The sequence below is a fragment of the Piliocolobus tephrosceles genome, chromosome X (assembly GCF_002776525.5).
Source record: "Piliocolobus tephrosceles isolate RC106 chromosome X, ASM277652v3, whole genome shotgun sequence".
NCBI classification, from domain to species: Eukaryota; Metazoa; Chordata; class Mammalia; order Primates; family Cercopithecidae; genus Piliocolobus; species Piliocolobus tephrosceles.
In genome coordinates this window covers 93342570-93369350 of record NC_045455.1, presented here as the reverse complement: position 1 = coordinate 93369350, position 26781 = coordinate 93342570, and the positions used below count along the sequence as shown (strand labels likewise).

The 26781-nt window shown below is 41.8% G+C and overlaps 1 protein-coding gene across 2 annotated transcripts in view; it reads right to left on the bottom strand.

Moving 5' to 3' along the window:
- The window catches only part of MICU2 (mitochondrial calcium uptake 2), a 111838-nt gene extending 109440 nt beyond the window's left edge, over positions 1-2398 (bottom strand). The window contains exon 1 of one of the 2 annotated variants that reach the window (XM_026454220.2): positions 2129-2398. In XM_026454220.2, the coding sequence (XP_026310005.1) occupies positions 2129-2338 (210 nt within the window). In that variant the 5' untranslated portion in view covers positions 2339-2398. The remainder of the gene's footprint in view (positions 1-2128) is intronic. The other variant, XM_026454221.2, reaches the window with a different exon arrangement.
- Positions 2399-26781: the final 24383 nt, after the last annotated feature.

Genomic DNA, 26781 nt, shown 5'->3' with positions numbered 1-26781 from the left:
TATAGCTAAGATTAAACTTACAAAGCTGCAGGGAAGGAAAACTGAGAGTTGGGAAGAGAATCCAAAATAACTACACTACTGTGAAGTGTTCAGAGTCAAGTTAGGGATTTAAAAGGATAAAGACTAGAAGTGGGCCGGAAAAAAACCAGTTACATGGATAAGTGAAATCAAGAGTCTACAAACTGCTGCTGGGGGGTGAGTGGTATTTAAGTCTTTTTCTAGGGCTAGTGAGTGAATCACTTTAGTGGGACGGTGCCTGGGTAGTGTCAGGTCAGAGTGTGACTCAAAGGGCCCTGAAGGACAAAGTTTTAATACGTGCATTTTGGCCAGGCGCTGTGGTTCACGCCTGTAATCCCAACACTTTGGGAGGCCAAGGCGGGCGGATCACGAGGTCAGGCGATCGAGACCATCCTGGCCAACATGGTGAAACCCCGGCGCTATTAAAAATACAAAAAAAAAAAATAGCTGGACGTGGTGGCATATGCCTGTAATCCTAGCTACTCGCCAGACTGAGGCAGGAGAATCACTTGAACCGGGGAGTCAAGAGGTTGCAGTGAGCCGGGATCGTGCCACTGCACTTCAGCCTGGTGACAGAGAGAGGAGGCTCGGTCTCAGAAAAAAAAAAAAAAAAAAGTGCATTTTACTGTCAGCAAAATGAGACACTAATGGTTTCTGAAGAAGGGTACACTGTGTGGTTAAAGTGATACTCCACAGAAGATTAACCTAAGGGTCTTAAAAACAGAATGAATCAAGGGGAGAGAGAAACTAACGATGAATACACTGAACTCCTTGGTACAAGATTCACAAAAATGCTATAAAAACACTAGATGATACACCTTTCCATTATATCTATTATGTTTACATTATATTAATATAATTTATATTATAATAATTTGTGTTATTAATACAAATAAGGAATATCACTTGCCAATACTTAATTTTAATTCACAAGGCCTTCTTTCCTCTCTTTTTTGTTGTATCTGAATGTTCCTTGAGTTTTTCGCTAGAAAGGCATAATGTAAATCTAAGAAAAAAATAAAACACTACTTTCAATTTTCAAAAAAGCTCGTATGTAAAAACTTATTACGTCTACAAAAATTTTAAAGTACTACTCATTCAAATTTTCAAATGCGTTAAATTATTTATCTTGAATCAGGGAACCTGAATCTGTTTTTTTTTTTTTTTTTTGAGACGGAATTTCGCTCTTGTAGCTCAGGCTGGAGTGCAATGGGTTGATCTCGGCTCACTGCAACCTCCGCCTCCCGGGCTCAAGCAGTTCTCCCACTTCAGCCTCCCGCCACCATGCCCAGCTAATTTTTTTGTATTTTTAATAGAGACGTGGGGGTGGGGGGGCGGTTTCACCATGTTGGCCAGGCCGGTCTCGAACTCCTGACCCCAGGTGATCCACCCGCCTCGGACTCCCAAAGTCCTGCGGTTAAAGGCGTGTGCCACTGCGCCTGGCCGACTCTTATCTTTAATAGATGGAGGTTTTAGGAGCAATTTTTGCTTAGAACTTATTATGGTCCACTAAGATATTAAGGTTTATAACCATGCAATAATGTTCCTTAAAGTTGATAATAAAATCTGGAAATCAACTGGTTAATTTTTATGGCTGACACTTTCGTGACTTAAAAAACCAATCGACAGAACTTCATCATGCTATGCAAAGAAGAGGTCGTAAAACTTACAAAGGTAAACAAAGGTATATCCCAGCGGGGTAACTGGACGCAAAACACGTGTGGATGTGAATGCCCCTTCAAAGACCAGAGAGGGAGGAAGGGGCGAGGCGCAGTGAGATTCTGAATTAGGAGGCTTGAATTAAGACACGCCCACACTCATCACCACGAAATTAGTGCGGCCAGTTTGTGGGTTGTGGTGTTCAGCGTCCGCCGGGTTCTCCCAAGGGAGGCGGAATCTCCCCTCACCGGCGTAGAAGGCCCTCGGGGGCTCAGGGCGGGGGCCAGTCCAGGAAGGAGCGAGTCCCACCAGTCGCAGCGCGCCCCGACCCGCAGCGGCACCCCCACCCACGGCTCCGGGACAGCCGCCCAGCGCCAAACCACTCCCCGCCAAAGGGCGTCAGGGGAGGGAGGAGCTTGACTGGGGCTAGCAGGAGGAGTTCGTCCCGTACCTGTGCTGAGACTGTGAGGCTGCCATCGCGCGCCGCGACATTCACGCGGCTGTGGTGCCAGGCCGCTCCTGCTCCTGCCAGGGCCGCGCCGGCCACTGCCGCAGCCAAGGGGCCGGGACTCGGCACAGCCCGTCGGCTGACAGCGAGCCCCCGTCGCAGTCTTCCGCCCCAGGCCGCCAGCCGAGCGCAGCTCCCCGCAGCCGCCGCCATCTTTGCGGAAGCGCAGCTACACGGCGCTTCTCTCGTGGCGCCACCGCCTGCCGCTGGGAACTCTCGCGTTATTCGACAGGCTTCAGCCCCGCCTACCGAGCGTGCGCCGTGGGTGCGGCTGCTGAGGCGACGCTCGGAACCGCTAGAGGTGGCCTTCGGTTCCCGGGCTGCCTTCTAAGGCTGTGGGGATGAGATGATAGGAAGAGTATGAAGACAGTATAATATGGCTTCCTAGTCCAAAACAAGATAGTGCCCTCGGTTGTGTGGGCAAGTTTCTCCTTTTCATTTTTTCATCTTGTGAAACTGTCAAACGTTTTTTGAAATGGCCTCTTGTGCATCTGTGTTCATGTCTTCCTATGCTCATAGTCTTGACTATTCTTTAATTTCTGCTAAAAGAACTCTCAGACAAGGCATTCTCTTTATTTCAGTCACTCACTATTTGCTAATATTGAATTTAAATTCACTTTCAACAAAGGGTTTGATAGTAGCTCTTATCCTACCTAGAACTAAAAGTCATGGAGACAGCCGCACACCAGCCCCGTGTCTCTATCAGCAGGGACCCAGAGGTTTTCCCTGGTGCAGGCTTAGTCCTGGCTGCTGTTCCGTTGGTGATAAGTGGTGTAGCCGAGGCAGACTACTTGGTTTTATTGAACAGCCTCCAATCTTCCATTCTTTGGTCTTCACTTTTCCTGAGTAACTCTCTTTAATAAACTCTTTGTTCAGCCTCTGAAATGTCCCCAGCTATTAGAAGCTTTAGTTGGGCATGCAGTAACGCAGCCAACATCAAAGGGGCCAAGACACCTAATCACATAATCACTGCTGTCTTGAAATTTTGCACAAAACAAAACTTCAAGAAACAAAAACAAAAACCTGTCACATGAAATCTAATTTGATCATTCAATGGAAGTCCCGTGGATCACTTTGTTATTATCTGCCCTTAATCCTTGCTCCCTTTCTCTTAGCTGGCTTGTCTAAATTAATCTGCAGTCAGAGGTTCCTCACTTTTCCCTCAGCTTCCGGACTCACTTTCAGTGTGCCTTCCCAGGCAGGAAGTAGAGAGATGAGCCTCACTTCACAGACTTGTGAGCCAGACTTCAAGGTTTGAATCCTAGCTCTACCAAGATGATCACTGTGGTTTGGGGCAAATTATTTAATCTTTCGGAGTCTCCATTTTCTCATTTGTAAATAACTCACGATTTGGCAGGTGATCACTGCTATTTGGGGTAAGGTATTTAATCTCTTTGAGTCTCAGTTTTCTCATCTGTGAACAACTCTCTTACAGTTTGGGGTGTGGGAGCTAAATGAGATATTTTATATAAAGTGACTAGCCAAATGCCTGGCACATGGTAGGCTTATGACAGATGTGCGTTTACTGTGGTCAAGGTTTGGTTTACTTCTGCCCTGTGAACACAAATGAGCTTGACTGAATGGCCATGATTCTAGATCACTAGCCCATCTTAACCCAAGACTTTCGTGCTGTTTCGAATCTAGCCTGACTTTGTCAACCTCTGGACTGTCTTTCACCTCTGCTAACTCTGGTAGCTCTTGGCACATGTCCTGCTTTTCTGGACTATTGACGTCTAGCTTGTTTCCTGGTGATTATAGGACTTCTAGGATATGTTTGGACGACCTGGATGTCTTATCTTGTAGCTTATTCTTGATTTCCAGAAACCACAGTCTTTACTTATATAACTCTAACTGCGTAATTCACACAGTTCCTCTAGGTGTTTAATGAAACCTGGCATCTATTACTCAGTTATTGCCTCAAGCCCAAGATAAGTTTAGATTCCTATTAAAACATGTGGCATATTTAAGAACGATGTCTTTCTCCCACAATTTGACATCCTTGTGGGTGAGATATCTTCCTTTTCCCTGCTTCTCTAGCACCTAGCACAATGCCCAGCATATAATAGACATTCAATGAGTGAGTATATAAGTGAACAAATAAAGCGCACCAATGAAACTCTGAGGTTCATATTTCTATGCTTTGGCCACATCCGAAATACAGAAGTATATTATTCCTTTGGTGTACTTTATTTTAAAAACAAAAGCTTCTTTTTATTTTGCTGAAAATCTTTGAACCCACTTGGAAAACAGTGTATTTAGTTATTTTTAAAACTTTCATTATGTGCCCAGGCATCTAGAACTCTCACTTATTTAATGTATTCAAACTTTTCTTATGCAAAGGAAACGAATTCTTATAATAGAACTAATCTCTAGTCGAATAACCATTCTAAGTATGAAATCTTCCTTGGCAGCTGCTGACATTTGTCTAAGCACATTGACTATATTGGTCTTTTTGGGCTCCAGCTTTGTTCATTTCTTGATCATCAGCTGTAAAGTCCTGGGCTGGGATGTATTTTCAACCATGCAGTTTATAAACCAACCCTGAAATAAGAGGCTGCTTCTAAAGCTGTACGTTGTATGCTGTTTTAAATAGCTGGACAAAAACAGGATGGAAATACTGATTGTTTTAAAGTATCATTCTTAATTCATTTACTCCTCTTTTTTTCTGAAGGAAGAACAAAAGTGGTATGTCAGAAAAACTCTTAAGGGGCTTTATTTTCACTGGAGAGGCTAGGCTTGAATTTCAAAACAATTGTCTCTGACGGTTGTACTGTACAGAGAGGCAAGGGTGTGGTGGGCTGGCACAGGCAGAAAAGCGTCTAGGGAAGAGAGAAGACTTGATCTGGAACTTGCTGGGGTCTGAGGCAGGGTGAGAGCCTGGGGAAGGCTGCATACAGTGTGTGCTGACAGGCTTGGTGCAGAAGGGCTAGCTAGGGACTGGCTTGGAGTGTCCTGGGGGCCAGGCAGGGGCCACACAATGATCTCCAGTCTATGGAACAGTTGGCAGCCCCCTTGTCCCTCTGTACATTTGTCACTGGGGTATTCTTGCTTCCCCACCCACCCATTCCAGCGTCCCCACCCACCTTGAGGCTGAGCTCCTCTTCTGAATCTCAGATGCTTCACCAGTGTATTTCTTCTGCTTGCCCAGACTTTATCCTGGCCTTTCTTAGCCACTATCCACACGCTTCTTCAAATTATTTGCCTTTTTACTGACAATCAAAACTTCGATTCCCTCTGGGTTACTGGTCTTGAACAAAAGAGGTCAACTAGTTTTTCTCACTGAAGATATTTACTCCTTCGTATTTCCATTTTAAGAGAAATTATTAACTCAAACACATCTTTGATCTTAGCACGTGTGGGAGAGAAAAACAAAAATTGCTATTGAATTCTGACAGATTGTTTACTGCTCTATTCCAGAATAATGTGCACTGAGACAGATTATCTTAAGTGGAGGAGAAAAAATATGGGAGATCTCAAAAGAATAGTTAAAGAGGTGGGACTCCTATAGGGATGAAGTAAAAAGCGTATGAATGGACATTATAAAGAACCATTGCTTGGAATAGACAGAGGTCGAACTATATTTATGGTGGATAATTGTGTAGCGGAGGGTATGAATCACTCTCAGAGGCCCCAGATGAGTCAAAAGAACTGCTAATTATGTCTTTTTGTGCAGTTTGGGGCCGTGAGTAAAAATATCTGGGCATCATGATTGATACCAGCATGTGTGGAAATAGTTTAAAGTGAAATCTTACTGACAGTGAGAAAGCAGCGCCCAGAGGAGCGTTTTGTGTGTCTTTCAGATCCTCCTCTGCATCTCATTACCTTCCCTCCCTCCCAGCGCAGCTCCCATTACCTTGCGCTGTAATGATTGTGGCGATCTCTTAACGTGTGCCTTTGCTTCGTGTTTTTCTTCTCTGAAGCATCCCACAGGTCTATGTTGGATCAATCTTCCTAAAACATTTCTTTCACCATACATCCATTAGCTCTGTGATTTACCCTTCCTAAGCCTCTGTCTCCCTCTTGGAAAATGAGGAGATGGGTTTCAGTTTATTTTTACACTTCTAAAATTCTTATTGTATGCCACTCCAAAGTGTCTTTTTTTCTCCTTAGTTGACAAACGGTATCGAATGTGAAATGTGCGCCAGGCATGGGACCACACGTTGGCGACAGCAAGGACAAATAGGATACAGCTTCCCGGGCATCGGCTGTGCTCTCACACATTGGCCTGTGCCCTCTATGCTGAAAACTTTTAAAGGTATGTAACCCCCCATTTATGTATATGTATTTCTTAAATCTACACATTTACAACTAAATGTTAAAAGCCACATAGTAAGAATGTAAATGGTGATGTAAAGATGAACTAGTATTTACAATATAAAATTGTATTTTTATTATTACAGATGCAATGAATGTTTTGTTTTAAAACTGTTAGTATTTTAGTGAGATCTATGTGATTAAATTGGCTTCATTAACTTGGAAAATGCTGATTTAGGTTTTATGAGATACAAGGTCTGGTATTATATTGAGTTAATTTATACATTAGTTTTTGATGACTGTCATAGCTCAAACAGGTACCTCACAAAAATATATTAATCTGAATGGAAGGAGTGACTGTACTATTAGTTGAGGTAATGAAACCATGATACTTGTCTTTTTTTAGTTTTTTCTTATGAAAAATTCATATATATATATAAAATTAGAGAGACTAAAATGATGAGTCTCCATGTACATAGAGCTGGACTTCCACAATTACCGACTCATGGCCAGTCTTAGTTCATCGCTACCTTCTCCTTTTCCCTCAATTAGATTATTTTGGCATAGCCCCTAGGCTCATACAATTTTATTCTACGTACTTTATTATGTATTTTTATTTTTGTTTGCTGTGTGTGTGTTTGAGACAGAGTCTTACTATGTTGTCCAGGCTGGAGTGTAGTGGCGTGATATCAACTCACTGCAACCTTTGCCTCCGAGGTTCAAGCAGTTCTCGTGCATCTGCCTTCTGAGTAGCTGGGATTACAGGTGTGCGCCACTATGCCAGGTTAATTTTTGTAATTTTTGTGGAGATGGGGTTTCACCGTGTTGATCAGGCTGGTCTCTAACTCTTGGCCTTAACTGATCCTCCCTCCTCAGCCTCCCAAAGGGCTGGGTGTACAGACACCAGTCACTGTGCCCAACTCATTATGTATTTTTAAAAGATGAGCGCTCATAAAAAGAAAACCCAACACCAATATTTTGTTTTTGTATTTCTTAATAACGCTTATAATCCAATGGACACAAACATTTACTGAAAAAAAAGTAGTGTAAATTGCTTAAAATGCTAGGAGGTTGGGGGGACACCAACAGAAAGAAGATTAAGAAGTCTGTTGTATGAGTGTTGTGTAACACTTCTACATCTGAGAGAGAGAGGTCTATGTTGTCATAAAGTACACTTATGAAAATTAGTGACAGCACAACATTTGAGGTTGCAAAAAAATATTTTTAATTGGTATTTTCAAGTCCATTATAATATCTCCAAAGTTTGGTGTAGCCCACCAAAGGAGACAATTCACACTTTCTTTCCTTTGCTCCTTCTCAGCTGTAAAATGTACATCTCACACACATCAAAGATGGTGACAGAGAAGAATTAAGAAAGACAGCATGTCCAGAGGAGCAAGGGACAAGATCTAAATAATTTCATGAAATGTTCCTTGATTGCAAGATTTCCGCAGAAATGTTCAAGTCTGTGATATGTATTCTTGTGCACTGAGACATCCAGAATATCATAGCCTGTCCTTAACTGTGCAGAAGACCAAGCCACTGAGGAAATGCAAATACTTTGACATTTTTATTTGTTTCTTAAAAACCCAAATAAAAATTTCAATTTCATCATTCATTCCTTTTCCCCAAAGCCAGTCTGCTAGTTAGCTGTCTCTAGTCTATGGCATGGTGTGAACACGTGGTGTCAGCACCACCACTCAGAGGCCATCAGCAGGACAGGAGGCTGGGCATCTGGCAGCAGGATCTGGCTTTTCTCCAGAACTTCTTTCTCCAGTTGACTGGGTTGCCCTGAGTTTCTTTTGTGCTTCCGAGACTCGGAAAAATACACTGAGATGGTCACCATGCAGTGGCTCTCACAGACAGACAATGACCTTATATAGGTCTCCAGCTAAAGACAGTGGAGACCTGGCAAGGAGGGTGGAGCCAGGTGTGATAGGGAACTCCCAGGTGGGCAGGCCTGCAGCTGGCACACAAGCAGACTGGTGGCGGGGAGTGTTGGCGATCGCTGCCACCTGCTTGGCCTGCAGGCAGGTGATCCCACAGCTTTGATTCATTCGCCTCATCACTTCCTCTGGCCACGGCCACAGTGAACTCTTCCAGTTGTGAGGACTTCATGGCAACCTTTGGGTGTTGAGCGTTTGCCGGGAGTGCTTCAGATGGGGGCAAAGATCTAGGGGCCAGGACACGTTTGGCAGAGACAAAGAGCTGTCTCACAGGAGCTCCTGCCATCTGTGGGGCCTTCCGGGACAGCGGGGTCCGCGCAGAGCTGTACCTAGTTTGGGGGCACCTCAGCCTGGGGCTTCCCTAGGTAGAAGCGGCAGCCTGGTAGAGCGAAGGGCCTTCTGAGCTGCTTGGGGGAAGGAGTGACAACGGAGGTCTGTCTTCCAGGAGACAGCCACAGAATGCGCGGGAGATGTGATCTGTTTCCACCCAGGGCCTCTGAGGGTGGGCGCCAGGCCCAAGAGGTCCCCTGACCCCCTGGGGTGCCCCTAGTGGCTGGCAGGGCTGGGCCACTCCCCGACCTGCGGACCTGTGCCAGAACCCCTGGTGGGGTGTGCCATGAGGAAGCACCAGGACCCACCAGGACCCCGAGAGTGGGCGCTGGGCACTGGAGCGGGCCTGCCATGGGTCAAACAGGGTCAGCCCCAGTCCTAGTCCTTGTGAGAGGTGAAGCTGGCTGGGCTCCTGGGTTGGGTGAGGACTTGGGGAACTTTTATGTCTAGCTAAAGGATTGTAAACGCACCAATCAGTGCTCTGTGTCTAGCTAAAGGTTTGTAAACGCACCAATCAGCACTCTGTAAAACGGACCAGTCAGCAGGATGTGGGTGGGGCCAAATAAGGGAATAAAAGCAGGCCACCTCAGCCCCTCAGCAGCCAGCAGGTTGGATTCTCTTCAGGTCGTGGAAGATTTGTTCCTTTGCTGTTTGCAATAACTCTTGCTGCTGCTCACTTTTAGGGTCCACACCACCTTTATGAGCTGTAACACTTACCTGGAAGCTCTGCAGGCTCACTCCTGAAATCAGCCAGAGTAGGAATCCACCAGGAGGAACGAACAACTCCACGTGCCGCCTTTAACAGCTATAACACTTACAGTGTAGGTCTGGACCTTCACTCCTGATGTACATTTAGGATTAGGTTCATTATTAATGATAGTGGATATAAATCATTTTTTTCAAATAGCTGTCTTGGTAATTACCTTTTTTGGGTACTGATTTTGTCTGATTGGATAGTTGTTTCTATCTTATAATAAAGCTGGAGAGCAGAAGCATGAGCCCTGCTAGTTTGTCTTTGTTCACTGGCATTTTAATGTTTTAGCATCATCCGTCTGTGGAGTTTTCGCAGGACTCTTTAAAAGCCAGATAGTGGCCAGGCACGATGACTCACGTCTGTAATCCCGTCGCTTTGGGAGGCCTAGGCGAGCGGATCACCTGAGATCAGGAGTTCAAGACCAGCCTGGCCAACATCGTGAAACCCTGTCTCTACTAAAAACACAAAAAATTAGCCGGGCATGGTGGCAGGTGCCTGTAATCCCAGCTACTCAGGAGGCTGAGGCAGGAGAATCACTGGAACATGGGAGGTGGAGGTTGCAGGGAGCCAATATCACACCATTGCACTACAGCCTGGGCAACAAGAGTGAAACTCTGTCTCAAAAGAAAAAAAAAAATCTGGGTATCCATTCTCATCAGGCTTATTTTCATTAACACTAGATAATATAACCGGTAAATCCACCTAACTGGGTGCACAGAAACTGCAACCCCTGACAATTTATTGAAAGTTCATGGTCAAGTAGGGACATCTCTCATGAATGCTTCAAGTCACAGAACTTATACTCTTTTGTCTTGCATATCATGACATGAGGCCTTCTTACTTAGGGCCTATATAATATATATAGATATAGTTCTTTTTTTTTTTTTTTTAGATGGAGTTTCGCTCGTCGCCCAGGCTAGAGTGCAATGCTCGATCTTGGCTCACTGCAACCTCTGCCTCCCAGGTTCAAGCGATTCTCCTGCCTCATCCTCCAGAGTAGCTGGGATTACAGGCATCCGCCACCACACCCAGGTAATTTTTGTATTTTTGGTAGAGACAGGGTTTCATTATGTTGTCTAGGCTGGTCTCAAACTCTTGACCTTAGGCAATCCACCCGCCTTAGCCTCCCAAAGTGCTGGGATTACAGGCATGAACCACTGTGCCCAGCCTATAGTTCTTAACATATATATATACACATACATAAAATATATAATATACATATTTGTTGCTGTTGAATTAAAATTAACAGTGCGTAGAAGCTTTAATATTTTATTCTCATAACATTAGTTTATACCATGTGGTCTGACACTCCCCTTTAAGATCCCCAGGCTAGTGCATTTTACATGACATCCAATCTCCTCAGCCTGGCATTCTCTTGTGGCAGAGGCAATGTTACACATTCACCAAATCTCATTTTATTTATTTTTTTCTGGGGCACACGGAAGATATATTTCCCAGCTTCCCTTGCAGTGAGGTGTGGCCATGTTCTCACACTGTGGCCAATGGCATGTGAGGAGAGCTGACTGTGTCCATTCTGAGCCCAAGTAGCTAAGAGCCAATGTACCTTCCTCCATGCCCTGCCTCTTCGTCTCCTGCAGGGCTCCTAGAGGCCATGCATGCCAGCAGGGATAGCTAGGGTAGGTCACTTGTTGACGGAGAGCTGCTGGAGAGAAACACACAATCTACATTTCACTGACTTTCTTGTGTTAAGAGACTGAGGTTTCTGTGGTTGGTTGTTACAGCAGCTGGCCTGGATTACCTTGACTGACTATCTATTAATATTCCCTATGTAAATTCTCCAATGCAACTCTCAGTTATTTACTGTCTATCATTGCCATCACTTTGAAGAACATTGTACAGCAAAATGAAACTCAATATTACATTATTAAAAGACTGTTGTTGAGGCTGTAGCTCAGTAAGCCATACTGTATCCCCTGACAAGAATCAATAGGGGAAGTTTCTCTTAGTTCTAGTGATAATAAATGACCCCTCACTTTTTACCCAGCCTGCTCTTTTAGACACTGCGTCTTGTAATTGATCATGTTTTTCTCAGTGCTGACTCTGTAGCTTATGTCTAGTAATTGTGTAGGCTTTCTGATCTGCATTGTTCTGACTTCCTACCTTTGTTTTCCTGCGACACCACAATTTCTTGCTAAAAAATACAAACAAATCCTTTTTAGGCGTTTATTCAAATGGCTCAAATATTTTTTGGTAAAGAAAGTGATATAAAGATATTTTAAAATATGTAGACTTTTATCATTTTATTTTATGTATTTATTTTTTTGAGATGGAGTCTTGTGCTTGTTGCCCAGGCTGGAGTACAAGGGGGGGATCTCGGCTCACTGCAACCTCTGCCTCCTGGGTTCAAGCAATTCTCCTGCCTCAGCCTCCCGAGTAGCTGGGATTACAGGTACCTGCCACCATGCTGAGATAGTTTTTTTGTATTTTTAGTAGAGACAGGGTTTCACCATGTTGGCCAGGCTGATCTTGAACTCCTGACCTCAGGTGATCACCCACCTTGGCCTCCCAAAGTTCTGGGATTATAGGTGTGAGCCACCGCGCCCGGCCAATAATTTTTGGATTATCATATTTTTCAGTTAGGATATTATCTGCTTGATAGTTTGCAACATGTTTTCTAGATTTTTGTAGCTCTCCTCATAATTTTTAAGAAGTATTTATTGGTTGATTGATTAATAAAGATATTGGTATATGTGTTGATTTAAAGTGTTAAATTTAAAAAGGAATTAGATGAGATTAATGGAACAGGAGAACTTAGGAAAGGGGGCATTATGATACTAAACAATTAGAGAGCGGAAACAGATCTATAGCTGTATTTAGATGGTACACACATCTTTTGTTACATATTTTCTATATTTCAGTTCAAAGGATCTCAGAAGGTATTACAATCATTTTGTAAGAAACATTTAATTTGTCATTCAAATGTATATACTGAAAAGCATAATAACCTAAGATATTATTTAGGCAGAACATAGTGCTCACAAATTTCATTAAAAATCTTTTAATAAAGTAAAAGGAGAAAAGCAGTGAGATAGCATATGGGCATATGGGACGTTTTTTATTATAAGGATTGTCTAAGTATATTTTCCCCTAGTGCAAATACCAAAATTATCATAGCTGCAGAGAAACACATACTGTCACACTGTATTGTGACTTTTTTCCAAAGATGATGGCAATGATGAATGACACAGCACTGTAAGTGCAGATAAGGACGTGGCATTAGTCCTATCTTAAGGCTGCCAGTATTGGATAGGAAGGCAGCTCTGCATCCTAAAGGCAACCAGTCCATACGGAAGGTGTTGTAAACCATTTCCATCCTTCCCTAGAGATTTGTGATGTTCCCCTGGGACAGGCTTTGAAAAATCACCATGGCTCTGGGTCCTTATTAACCAACCACTCCTCAAAGAGCTGTCTGCAGCTTCAGAAAGATACACAGTGTTTGAAAGCATAATCATTCTGAATCAATATTCAGAAAACATAAATATATATGCTGATGTATATGTATGTGTGTAACACGTGCTTATTTGAGAACAAATAAATGCTCATATGAATTTGTTTGCCTAAAATATCTTTTTGTCCATGGTAATACGATGTGCCCAGAAGGATGAAAAATTCAAGAATAAAGTGAAGTACTACTCATCCATGTATAATACAGTATTAAATCGTATCGTATAGATCTGAAGCATTCTTGGAAAAAAAAAAAAAAGGAAAAAAGAGAAGGTAGCTCTTTGTCAAAATTTCACAGTGCTTCTTACTTTCTGAAGCCTTATCAAAGTTCTAAATCCTTTTTCTGGCATGTGTGAGACTCTTCAAAAATACTTTCTTCAGAGATCAAAATTCTAACTTTCAGATTGGGTTAAATACATTTTATAATTCGTCCTGCAGCTGTTGGAGCTGTAAGGAAGTAAAATGAGAATTGCTTTTTAGGATATATTTCTCAGCAAAGCAGTTTTGAAAATGAAACCAAATCTTATGCTCCACTTGACATTGGAATTTGAAGTTATTTTTACAAGCTCCAATGCAGTAGCTATGTGAAACATTAAACATGTATTAGAATATAGTAAGTTAATAGTTAAAACAAGTTTTCTTCTAACAGTTTGCTCAATAAATAAAAACCACGAATACAAATTATATCTTGTTATCAGCTTTCATGCCTTTTTTTCATATTTATGCTTAAACCAAACCACACACTTTCTTGTGTAAAATGTTTCTTCCCTTTTAATTATAGCCTGATTTGCTGCCTCAGCAGGAAGAGCTTTTATTAATTTGAAAGTGTATTTGGTGTAGGTGGGAGATGTGGAAGCAAACCCTTAAAGGAAAATAACATTTTCTCTGAAATGTAGTGTGGCATCTAAATATAACCTTTACTATGTCCCTAGAACATTCAGGGACTGGAAGGTTTTCAGGAATCCCTGTCGGGGATAGATCTGCTTTCGATTTTACAGAAGAGTGACTGTATGGAGTCACTGAAACCAAATGGAAAAAAAGAAGAAAAAGAAAAGAAAAGAAAAGAAAAAAAGGCTTCACATTGAAAGTAAAGGCCAAGAAAGAAATAAGCCAAACAAAAGTGTGAGCAAAGGAAAAAAACGTGTCCGTCTTTTTTGTTTGTATTTGACTGGAAAGGCCTTTGACCCTAGGCAATACTGTGCAGTGAATACTTTTGTCCTTTGTCATATTTTACTTCCTCCTTTCATGACATCCCCCAACAACGAGCCTGTGTACCATTCCTGGAGGGTCTGGCCCGGAGCTGACAACTAATCCCTGGTAAGGTCTATATAAAAGGCTCTTTTCAGAAAAGGGTGACTTGCCATCCCTAACTTCTGCTGACTGCAAGGACACAGGCTGAAAAGACAGCTTAAAGATTGAGGGGTTTAGGTTCATTTACACTCAAGACTGTTAAATATCAGTTCTATGTGAATTCTGGAAGTCTTTAAAAATGAGAGAACTTCTCACATGTCTGAGACAGCTTAAATCTTGACTTTAATCTGGGGCGGCAAGGAAGATGTGGTAGCTAAAGTGCAAATTCTGGGTAACCTTATCATGCTTAAAGGCAGAATTCCAATGTCAGGCTTTTTTTATACACAAAAAGTTGAGGTCTTATCATTCCTGTTTTGTAAAATTCTAAAGAGCTGCGAAGCCCAGTTTGGGAGGAACTAGTAGAAAAACCTCATTTTATATATTTAAATAAATAGTAATTAAAACCAAAATAACTGAAACTGAACAAAAATAGAGTCAAAAACAGAAAATCCAGGTTTCCTCGTATCAATTTAGCACCCTTCCCACAACAACATACTACTTTTCAAATTCAAGTTATAACTAATTAGCTAACTGATGAGCTTTTTACAAATAACTAAAACATTCCATAAAATACAATACAGCTGAAGATCAGCCTATTACTATCTTTCTAATAAGCACAGATATTTACTGGAATCAGTGTGGAAAATTCTGACTAGATTAGTGCTTTTCAATACTGTAACGTGCAAGCAAAATAACTTGGGCACCGTGTTCAAATGTAATTTCAGGTTCTGTAGGAATAAAGTAGAGCTGGCATTTCTAAGAAGCTCTGAAGAGTTTCTGATGCTGCTGGTCTGAGGACCACTTCAAGTAGCAAAAGTTTAGACTGAGAATGGAGGAAATGGAAGAGTCTATATGCTCTAGGAAAGGCATGGTTTTCACCTTAGGCAGGTGACATATACAGTAGGAGACAAAACAAATAAGCAAAAGTAAGATGACACATAAATATATCCTAAACATCCGATTCTTACATGTAAATTATTTCTTTGTGAATGATGGATTTTTTCCCAATTAGATGGAAGCCCCTCCCAGTCAATACCTTTTTCACTTTTTACAGGGTGTGTAGAAAACCCCTGTTAATAAATGCCACCTGACTGACGTGATCATAGATCACTGGAAATATCAGATGAAAATTCCAGGTGGAGCCTGGTTAATTCATTCTTGTGATAAAATTCCTTTCAGCAATGGATTATCCAAATGACTGGGTTGTGGGTTTCTTTGCAACTTCATTAATTCCCCAAGTATTTGCCACTTCAGAGGCAGCATAGAGGCAGGCAGTCTCTTTGGTGCCTGGGAGATTCTGCAGATTTCAAGGCCAGTGGACAGAGTGTCTGTAGATGAATGGTTGTGAACTGTCTCTGGTTAGCCCAGACTCTGAGGGTAAGGAAGCAATGAAAAAGACTGGGGTTTCCTCAAAAATAGTTAAGAGCTGTACTGTCCAGTATAGTAGGCACTAGCCACTCGTGGCTTTTTAAATTCTAATTCATTAAAATTAAATAGAAAGCTTAAATCAAGTTCAATAGTCTCACTAGCTACGTTTTAAGTGATCAATGACCACATGTGGCCAGTGCCTACTGCACTGGATGGCACAGATGCAGAACATTTCTATCACCACAGAAAGTTCTACTGCTACTCAGGGAGATAGAAAGGATGAAAGCTTGATTTGAGTGGTGGCTGGAAGTTCTGAAGAATGTTTAACTAGGCAGTGGTTGCTCTCATGACAGCATGTAAACTGGAGTAGGAAGCTAATGGAATGGGCAGGTTTAGACTGGGCAGTAAGGGTCTTTGTGTACAGGGGAGGGAGAGATTCTCATGGTCAGCCAGGGATAATGAATGGCTCAGTACCTCAGAGCCTCTGACAATCAATACATCTTCTGTCTATTGAAAGGCAACTTACGGCTGGGTGCGGTGGCTCACACCTGTAATCCCAGCACTTTGGGAGGCCAAAGTGGGTGGGTTACTTTGAGCTCTGGAGTTCAAGACCAGCCTGGGCAACATGGTGAAACCCCGTCTCTACTAAAAATACAAAAAAATTAGCTGGGCTTGGTGGTGCACACCTGTAATCCCAGCTACTTGGGAGGCTGAGGCTGGAGATCACGCCACTCTACTCCAGTCTGGACAACAGAGGGACACTCTGTCTCAAAAGAAAGAAAGAAAGGCAACACACAAATGATGAAAAGGTAAAGTACGGGGGAAAAACAAAGAAAGATGAAACAGTACTTGTTCACATTGTAACCCATATTTTTGACTCGTATTTTCTATGAGCAGTGGGTACACACCACATTACCCCACCAATTTGTCCTAGAATCCAGCCTCTCAGGAAAACATTCTACCCATCTGAGCATATAGTGCTTTCTGCAGTGCTGTAGTCTAGTCTACTTTATATACCTTTTATGGTGGGTGCTGTACTCTTAGATTTTGTGGCTCCGCCTGTGGTAGACACCAGCTCTGTAGTCACTCAGCTCAGCCTGTGAAATGTTACTCTGGTGCTCAGGGATCAGGATCAGAGGTTCTGCTTTTATGTCTTATGACATTTTCTGATAATTGTTTCCATTCATTCATTCAACAAGTATTTTTATTAAACACCTACTAGATACCAGACATTTGCTGACTCTTCTGTTTTCTTCTCTTCTTCAGTGACAGCTTCATTGTTCTGGTTGAGATTTTAAACATTAATAAAATGAAATTGCAAAGCCCGAACTTAATATTACAAAATATGTTCTAAGTAGAGCAAACCACATTGTTTAGAGATCTGGGCCAAATGGATTAACATCTATCTCAGGAGCTGAGAAACTTTTATAGCTTTATGCTCTGGTCTAAGATCTCTTTTGATTACTCAACATCCTTAAATCCCTGTATCAGTTTCCTGGAGTTGCCATACAAATCACTGCACCCCAGGGGGCTTAAAGTGACAGGTATGTATTGTCTCACAGTGCTGGAGGCCAGAAGTCTGAAGTCAAAGTGTCAGCAGGGCTCTCTAAGGGCTGGAGGGACGCTTACCTCCCTGCCTCTTCCCAGCTCTGCAGGTCACTGGCCCTCCTTGACTCTCGCCTGGCCTGCAGCTGCATCGCTCCAGTCCCTGCCTCCCTCACCACAGGGCTGCCTTCTCGGTGTGTGTGTGCCCAGTCTCCCTCTCCTTTCTCTTAAAAAGATACCCGTCGCTGAATGAAGCTGGAGGCTATAATTGTAAGTGAATCAACACAGGAACAGAAAACCAAATACCACATGTTCTCACTTATAAGTGGGAGCTAAACATTTAGCACACATGGACATAAACATGGGAACGACAGCCACTGTAGACCACCAGATGGGAGGCAGGGAGGCGTGGGTTGAAAAACTACCTATCGGGTACTATCATCACTATGTGGGTGCAACATACGCATGTAAAAAACCTGCACGTGGCCTCCTGTATCTAACATGTAAGTTGAAATTAAAAAAAGAAAAAGATTAAAAAAAATTAAAAAGAAAAAAATGCCAATCGCTGGATTAAGATCCATTTTAATCCAGTAGGACCTCATCCTGGCTTGACTGCATCAGCAAACTGGATGACATCACTGGTACCAGGGGTTATCACTTGAGCATATGTTTTTGGAGGACACAGTTCAACCCACGACCGTTCCCTCAAATATATATACACAGACTATCCATGCAGGTCATTGATTCCAGCCCTGATACAAGTAGTAAGGAAGCAGGACGGCAGAGAGAGGAGAGCGTGAGATTTAACAAGAGAAGAAATAACATTACTCTGACCCTTGGTCCTTCCAGCTCCTCCAGGCAGCAGATGGGATGAGCCGTGAGGAAGATCAAAGACAGGCTGGGACAGAGGGCAGGGTGATGAGCACGCTCGACACCAAATGGGTCATAAATCACTTCTGGCCCTTTTAAGTTGCTTTTTGTGCCTTTTATTTTCTCCCTCCACTTTTTCCTACCACTTGCTTCTTCTTTCTCTGCCCTCACCATTCCATTTTCCATTCAGTCTCTCTGTCATCCTCTTTCTTTGAGCCCCAAAGCAAGGAAGAAATGTATGATGTGATCAAAGAACTTCCAAAGGACATTTACGTTTCCCCATTTGATTATCACTACTTTATGAAATTTCATAGTCTATGAACAAAACAACTCGAATGCAGCATTTTGAGGACAAACTGTAGAGCAGGTTTGTAAAGTTCTTTGTGCCTGATGTCAACCAAGGTTTGCTTGAGCCAGTTTTCTTAAATCTTCCATCCTGTCTTACTCATTTTCAGAGCACCTGATGACGATGTACAGTATCTTATTAATCAATATATAGACATAGAAACAAATTAAGAAAACAGGAAGGACATCTCTTAACATTTCTTAAAGGGTTGGCTCATGTTATTGGTTAATCTACCCTGATTTCAATGAGACTTTTGGTCATTCCTATTACAAATATTTGTAATGTGCCCACTATGAAGAAAGGATTTTGCTACCGTGAGTGGATGATACAGAAATAAATAAGACAGTCCCTGCTTTCAACAAGTCTGCAGTTTTGGGAGAAAGATACATATAAACAACTCTTATACAAGGTAAAATGGGATAAATGCTGCAATAAAGGTTCAAAGTGTTTGGGGTGTATTTGAGAAAGAAGGGATTAATTATGACTGGGAGTGCTCTTAGAAGAGGTAATAGAGTTTGTGTTGGAAATTCAAAAGTGGCAAGTACACCAGTAGTAGACGTTCCTCAAAAGACGTTACCACTAGAGCTACTTGAGCAAGGTTGCTGAGGCAGGACACAATAGACTATATTTTGGGAGAACACCAACAACTGTTGAGTGTGGTTCCAGAGAAGCTTCATGCAAAATAAGGCTGAAAAGAAGTTTAGAGATCCAAGAGTGAAGCGTTTTGCTTTGAATTCTATGTTTAGTGGCGAATCACCAAAGTTTCTAATTGGAGGATTAGGAGATCACTTAGAAGGCTGTTGAAATGGTCTAAGAGTCCAGAAAGGAAGAGTTGACTAAGGACAGGAGCAGAGGATGTGGTGAATGGAGAGGCTGAAGGCATAAGGTAGAGGTGGATTCAAAAGATCCTGGCAGGTGATAGGATGTTGAAGATGAGGGAAAACATGGAGCAATTAGAATCTTGGCATTGCATTGCCATGAATGAGGAAGAGCCCACAGAGGAGCAGCTTTATGAAAGAAGAACAGATGGGGTGAAGAAGGGATAGTGACAACTTCATTTTGGTCTAGTTGTTGTTTATTTCTGTTTTTTTGAGATGGAGTCTTGCTCTGTTGCCCAGGCTGGAATGCAGTGGTGCAATCTGGGCTCACTGAAAGCTCTGCCTCCCGGGTTTAAGTGATACTCCAGCCTCAGCTACCTGAGTATCTAGGACTATGGGCAACTGCCACCACACCCGGCTAATTTTTGTATTTTTAGTAGAGACGGGGTTTCATCATGTTGGCCAGGATGGTCTCCATCTCTTGACCTCGGGATCTGCCTGCCTTGGCCTCCCAAAGTGCTGGGATTACAGGCTTGAGCCACTGCGCCCGGCCAATTCTTATTTTCTAACCTTTTAACGTTTTCAGTTACTGGGTGTGAACAGTAAGAATGAAAACATGTTTTAATGGTTGTTTTATTTTGTTTAAATTTTGAAAGGGGCCATAAAGAGAAGATTTATTGTTAAATGGTATCTTTGAAAGTGCATTTCCCCTTTTGCATGTGTCTGCTTTGCCTTCAACTTTCCACCCTGCTGTGAGTAGCACTGAGGGAGGGACAATGTGCTAGCAGCCCTTGCTCTTGGCACCTCCTCGGTCTCAGTGTCTACTCTGGGGGCGCTAGAGGAGCCCTTCAGCCTGCCACTGCACTGTGGGAGCCCCTCTCTGGGCTGGCCAAAGCAGGAGCTGGCTCCCTCTGCTTACAGGGAGGTGTGGAGCGAGAGGCGTGGGCAGGAACCAGGGCTGCTGCGGGTGGGCGCAGGCTCTACGGGCCCACACTTAGAGTGGCAGGGCTGCAGCTCCCAGCAGTGAAGGGCTTAGCACCCGGGCCAGCCGCTGCTGAGGGTGTGCCAGGTCCTCCAGCACTGCCTGCCCGCCGGCGCCTCACGAATTCTCGCCAGGCTTCAGCCGCCTCCCCACCGGGCAGTGCTCCGAATCTGAGCCCCTTCCTCGCTCCCGTGCAGCCCGAGCCTCCTGGACCGGCACCGCCAAGGGCTAAGTGCAGGCACGCAGCGTGGGACTGGCGGGCAGCTGCGCATGCAGCCCAAGCACAGGATCCATGATGTGAAGCTAGCTGGGCTTCTCAGTCGGGTGGGGACTTGGGGAACTTTTATGTCTAGCTGAAGGATTGTTTATGCACCAATCAGCACTCTGTGTCTAGCTCGGGGTTTGTGGATGCACCAATCAGCACTCTGTATCTAGCTAATCTGCTGGGGACTTGGACAACTTGTATGTCCAGCTAAAGGATTGTAAATGCATCAGTCAGTGCTCTGTGTGTAGCTCAAGGTTTGTAAATACAGCAATCAGTGCTTTGTGCATGGCTCAAGGTTTGTAAATGCATCAATCAGCACTCTGTGTCTAGCTCCGGGTTTGTGGATGCACCAATCAGTACTCTATCTAGCTAATCTGGTGGGGACTTGGAGAACTTTTATGTCTAGCTGAAGGATTGTAAATGCACCAATCAGTGCTCTGTGTCTAGCTCAAGTTTGTAAACATACCAATCAGCACCCTGTCCAAACGGGCCAATCAGCTCTCTGTGAAATGGACCCATCAGCAGGATGTGGGTGGGGTCAGGTAAGGTAATAAAAGCAGGCTGCCCAAACAAGCAGTGGCAACGCCCCGGTCACCTTCTAGGCTGAAGAAGCTTTGTTCTTTCACTCTTTGCAGTAGATTTTGCTGCTGTACTTATGAGCTATAACACTCATCGTGAAGGTCTGCAGCTTCACTCCTGCAGTCAGCAAGACCATGAACCTACCAACCCACCAAAATGAAGAAACTCCGAACACATCTGAGGGAACAAACTGTGGACACACAACGGCTCACTATAAGCTCTGCTTCTCGGATTCATGCCATTCTCGCTCCGCTTCTCGGATTCATGCCATTCTCGCTCCGCTTCTCGGATTCAGGCCATTCTCCCGTCCCAGCCACCTGAGTAGCTGGGACTACAGGCGTCCACCACCACACCCGACTGATTTTTTTTTTATATGTTTAGTAGAGAAGGGGTTTCACCGTGTTAGCCAGGATGGTCTCGATTTCCTGATCTTATAATCCGTCTGCTTCAGCCTCTCAAAGTGCTGGGATTACGGGTGCAAGCCACCATGCCAGGCCTATTTGAATTTTAATTGCTTTTCTGTGTTTGAAGTATGTATATATGCTCACTATTACAATGAGTCCAAGTGCAAATGGAAAAAACTGAAAACAGCCTTAGTAAATCTTTTTAAAAACATTTTATAAATAAGTTTTTTGGTTTAATCATGAGGAGGTCTTGCTGTGTTGCCCTGGTTGGTCTCAAACTGCTGGGCTCAAGTGATCCTGCTGTCTTGGCCTTCCAAAGGGCTGGAATTACAGGTGTGAGCCACCATGCCCAGCCAGTGTTTCTAAATATTAAATAAAGATAAAATATAACTACTTAGTATCTTCCTCTACTCCAATAGTGCTTTTATAATAGATTAAAAATAAGATCGTGGTTCCCTCGTTTTGCCATTTTGTGGTCTTAGCGTTCATATTAGTTCAATGTGTAGTCTCGTTAGCAAGCATCATACATCCACTTTGCTAACAATAGGTGGCACCAGCACACAAGCATCTCATCTGTATTCAACCCAACAGAAATACCAAGAGATAGGAGAGAAATAGAAAATACTCAAAATGCTCGAAAGCAATGAATTCAATTCTGATGAACTGGTATGTTGGGGAGCCATGTGAAGTAAGAGTTGTACTACAGCGGGTAGGCGTTTCAAACTATGGACCTAAGTGCCCAAATACATGAGGTAGTTTGGTCTTTTATTGAGAAAAATGAAAAGCAAAACAAGCTTTCTTGGGAAATGTCTAACCAGAAAATCTATCTGATTTCTGAAAATAAATTCTGAAGGATAGAGGACACCAATGGTTGAACCTGTGTGTCCCACTGCAACGCTGGCAGAAGTAGAAGCTGCAAGAGAGAGTGGGAAAGAAAAAGCAAGAAGGGTAGAAATAGGATGATAATCAAATGCCCCAGTACTTTGAAACTTCAAAAAAAAAAAAAAAAAAAAGTGTTACGTACTTTCTGGTTATTTTTTCCTAACACGTATGAAAAGCGTGTTGATCACGTAGATGACTAAGAAAATGTCCTCAGGGGAGAAAAAAACTCATGAAGATGAAGCATTGATTACAATTACACAACGTTTCTCATCACTTACAGTTTTACATTTGCAAAACTAGCACACGCGAAAATTTACTTTTATTAATTTTTTCTTTTTCTTTTTCTTTGTTTTTGAGACGGAGTCTTGCTCTGTCGCCTAGGCTGGAGTGCAGTGGCCCAATCTTGGCTCACTGCAATCTCCATCTCCTGGGTTCAAGCAGTTGTCCTGCTTCAGCCTCCCGAGTAGCTGGGATTACAGGCACCTGCCACCATACCCAGCTAATTTTATTGTGTTTTTAGTGGAGACAGGGTTTCACCATGTTGGCCAGGCTGGTCTCTAACTCCTGACCTCAAGGGATCCGCCTGCATTGGCCTCCCAAAGTGCTGGGATTACAGGTGTGAGCCACTGTGCCCCACCCTTTTATTAATTTTTTCTCAAGAAATTAATGCAATTTAGGTGTTTATCACCAAAGTGGTGCCAACCTTCACTACACAAAGGTTTCTTTTTAAAGAAGCTAAATTTAATTGTACATCACTTTGTAAAAATCTAATTGCTTCTACATTTTCTCTTTAAGCTAAAATCTTTCTTGAAAGAAGAACACAACAATCAATGGATTAATTTAATACCTCTGAGTCTCCTTTATTTTGTGAAATGCAAGGGAGGAATATTTTAAATGTTCCTCCACTGTTGTATGACATTTTGTATAAGGATGATATATGATTTAGAGCAAGAATTAAATATAAATACCCAAGTACAACTAAGTATCTTATTATGAATACTTTAAAGTTAATTCTTTAAATTTTTCCCTTCTAGTTATAGGTTGACAAATTTATTTTGAATCTTTCCTAATGCCAAACATCTACAGGGGTATAGAATGGCTGAGGTGGTTTTTGGACTTTATGGTCTTTGGAATAAAAATATGTTGCTTTGAATATAAGCACATTACTTCAATATCTTTTGCTAGTAAAATATTTCTTCTATTATCTGCTTTTCTTGCTTGCCTATGGATGCTATGATTAAATCTCAAATCCTAATTTTTAAATCAAATACTTAAAATTAGTAATTCTCCTTAGCAGTTCAATAAGTTTTGTAACCTAACCTTAATACTCATGAATTATACAAAATACTTTGGAAGGTGAAGCATTAAAAAATAACTTTAAGAAAGATACACTACCCATATAACATATGGTGGTTTTAAATATTAAGTCAAATTATTATTTTTTTCATAAAATCACTCCTAACATTCCTAATTACCCAGCTTTCCTGAGTTTACTTGTATATATCTCTCTCTAAGTAGATGCTAAGATATTTGAAGCCAAATTCCTTTCTTGAGTATTTCACTGTTAATTTTTTCTTCTACTTTCTCTGCCTTCCCCAATCCTTGAATCCTTCTTAGTCACACATCTTAGATGGATTCTGATCCTGTCTGGGGTTCTGTCAGGAGTAATTCAGTATCCTTATTATCTGTAAGAAACCTGCGTTTTTCTTCGTTGTGCACTTCTGCTACCACTATTCCAAGTGCTTTCTTCCAGAATTTTGTAATTTCTCACCTCCTGATGTGTCTCTCCTGATCTCATTATTACTTAGGTTTGCATTTTAACAGAGTATCAGAAAAGAGAGAAGATAAATGCATGTGTGCAATCTGTCTTCTTTAGAACTGAAAGTAGTTTTACGGTTGTTTGTGTTATTCATAACACTAACTTAGATTGGTGGTTCTTAAAGTGTGGTCTTTGGACAGCAGCATCAGCATCACCTGGGTGTTTGGTAGCAATGCAGAATCTTGGACCTGTCCTGGACCTGCTGAATCAGAATTTCAGGGATAGAGCCAAGCAATCCTTGCTTTAAGAAGCACTCCAGGTGATTCTATTGCAAGGTACAGTTTGAGAGCCACTAATTTAATTGGACATGCTTAGGGCATCGATTCTTTGTTAACCTTTTTGTTTTTATATTGATTGAACGTTTGTACTTCTCTTGATTGTTTCCTCCTTTTGACTTTCTTTTTATTTATTTATTTATTATTAGCTTCTTAAGGGCACACCTAAATTCTAGTCTTTATTCTTTTCTAATATAAGCATATGTCTTAAAATTTTTGTGAAGTACCGATTTTGCTATATCCTCACAAGTTTTCAAATATAGTATTTCTAGCATTCATTTACACATACTCAAAATTTTCCATTACAATATCGTCTTTTACCCCCTTTTCAAGGTTTAAAGATTCCAAATATAGACTTTGGTTTATCTTTTTGTTACTATGTTTCTCAAGTTCAGAGAATGTGGCCAGTGTGATATTTCTTTAAAATATAGAGACTTGCTTTATTTTACTTTCTGTAACTATCTCATTTGTGCTTGAGAAGAAAGCACATTTTCTAATTATTGGCGGTGTTCTGAATATGTTCAATAAGTCAAGTTTGCTTGTTGTGTTGTTTGAATTCTCTATAGCTGTAGTTGCCGGTTTTTATTGTTTGTTTCCTTGACTTGGCTTTTCTGTTTGAGAAAGATGTGTTGAACTCCCCTTGCCCCCAACTTATGATGGTAATTTCTCAGTTTCTTCCTGCACTTCTAGCAACACTTGCTTGATACACTTTGAAATACATACATTTTAGAATTGCAGTGATTTGGAATTTCTTTTTCTGTATCTTTGCTTTTAAATTTTCCATAGTCCAGATGTTTTAGGTCTGATTTTTGTGAGTTGCATATGGCTGGTTTTTGCCTGTTTTTTATTGGAAAATTTGGCCCACTTTTATTGGGATTATAGATGTATTTCATTTTGTTTCAATAATCTCACTTGGTACTTTCTATTTGTCTAGCTTTTCCTATGCTTTTACCCCTTCCCTCTTGCCTTTTAAATACTAATTTTAAAATTTTTATTCATTTAATTGATTATTTCCCTGTCTACTGGTTGAAAACTATTACATTCAAAAAAAAAAAAAAAAAAAAAGAAAAAAGAAAAAGAAAACCATTACATCTATTTTCATGCTTGAAATCTTACTATGCATGCAATCATCCCCTGTTATCCATGGGCAATTGGTTCTAGGACCCGTAAGGATACTAAAATTCATGGATGCTCAAGTCCTTTAGGTATAAAATAGTACAGTATTTGCCTATAACTTACGCATATCCTCTCATATGCTTTTAATCTCTATTACAATGTTAATGCTATGTAAATAGTTGTTACACTATATTACTTACGGGATAATGAGAAGAAAAAAAGTCTGTACATGTTTTATATAGATGGAACCATTATAGGCTGAAGTCTATTTTCCATCTGTCGTTGATTGAATCTATGAATGTGAAACCTGTGGATACAGAAGGCTGACTGTACTGACTTTATCAACACTTCCAATTAATATTTTAGTCTCCTTTTGAACAATTCAGGTCCTTAGAACACTTTAGCACTGATCACTTTCTCCCAGCTTACATGTGATTTTCATCCAGTATTTCATTTCATCCTTTTGCTTATCATTACAAATCAGACATTGCTGTTGATTCAAGGACAAATACTTCCTTGGATTTTCCCACAATTTAAACAACTTACTTGCCCACCATTTTTTCCTGTATTTCAGTTCCTCCTTCTGAGATAATGTTTTCTTTTTTCTGAATACATCTTTTAGAAGTTCCTCTAGTATAGTCTGCTGGTGGCAAACATTCCCAGTTTTTAATTTATCAGAATATTTCTTTATTTTGAACTCTTGAAAGACAATGTTTCTGGACATGTAATTCTAGATTGATAATTACTTTTTCTCAGCATTTTGAAGATATTTGACTGCATTGTTGCTTCCATTATTGCTTCTGAGATATCCACTCACTATCCAAGTGTTGATTCCTAGTGATTTGTCTTTCTGCTGTTAAAAAGTCTATCTGGCCGGGCACGGTGGCTCAAGCCTGTAATCCCAGCACTTTGGGAGGCCGAGACGGGCGGATCACGAGGTCAGGAGATCGAGACCATCTTGGCTAACACGGTGAAACCCCGTCTCTACTAAAAATACAAAAACTAGCTGGGCGTGGTGGCGGGCGCCTGTAGTCTCAGCTACTCAGGAGTCTGAGGCAGGAGAATGGCGTAAACCCGGGAGGCGGAGCTTGCAGTGAGCTGAGATCAGTCCACTGCACTGCAGCCGGGGCGACAGAGCAAGACTCCGCCTCAAAAAAAAAAAAAAAAAAAAAGTCTATCTGTAGTGATCACTAGTTTACTAAGATGTATTTAGATGTAAATTTTTTCT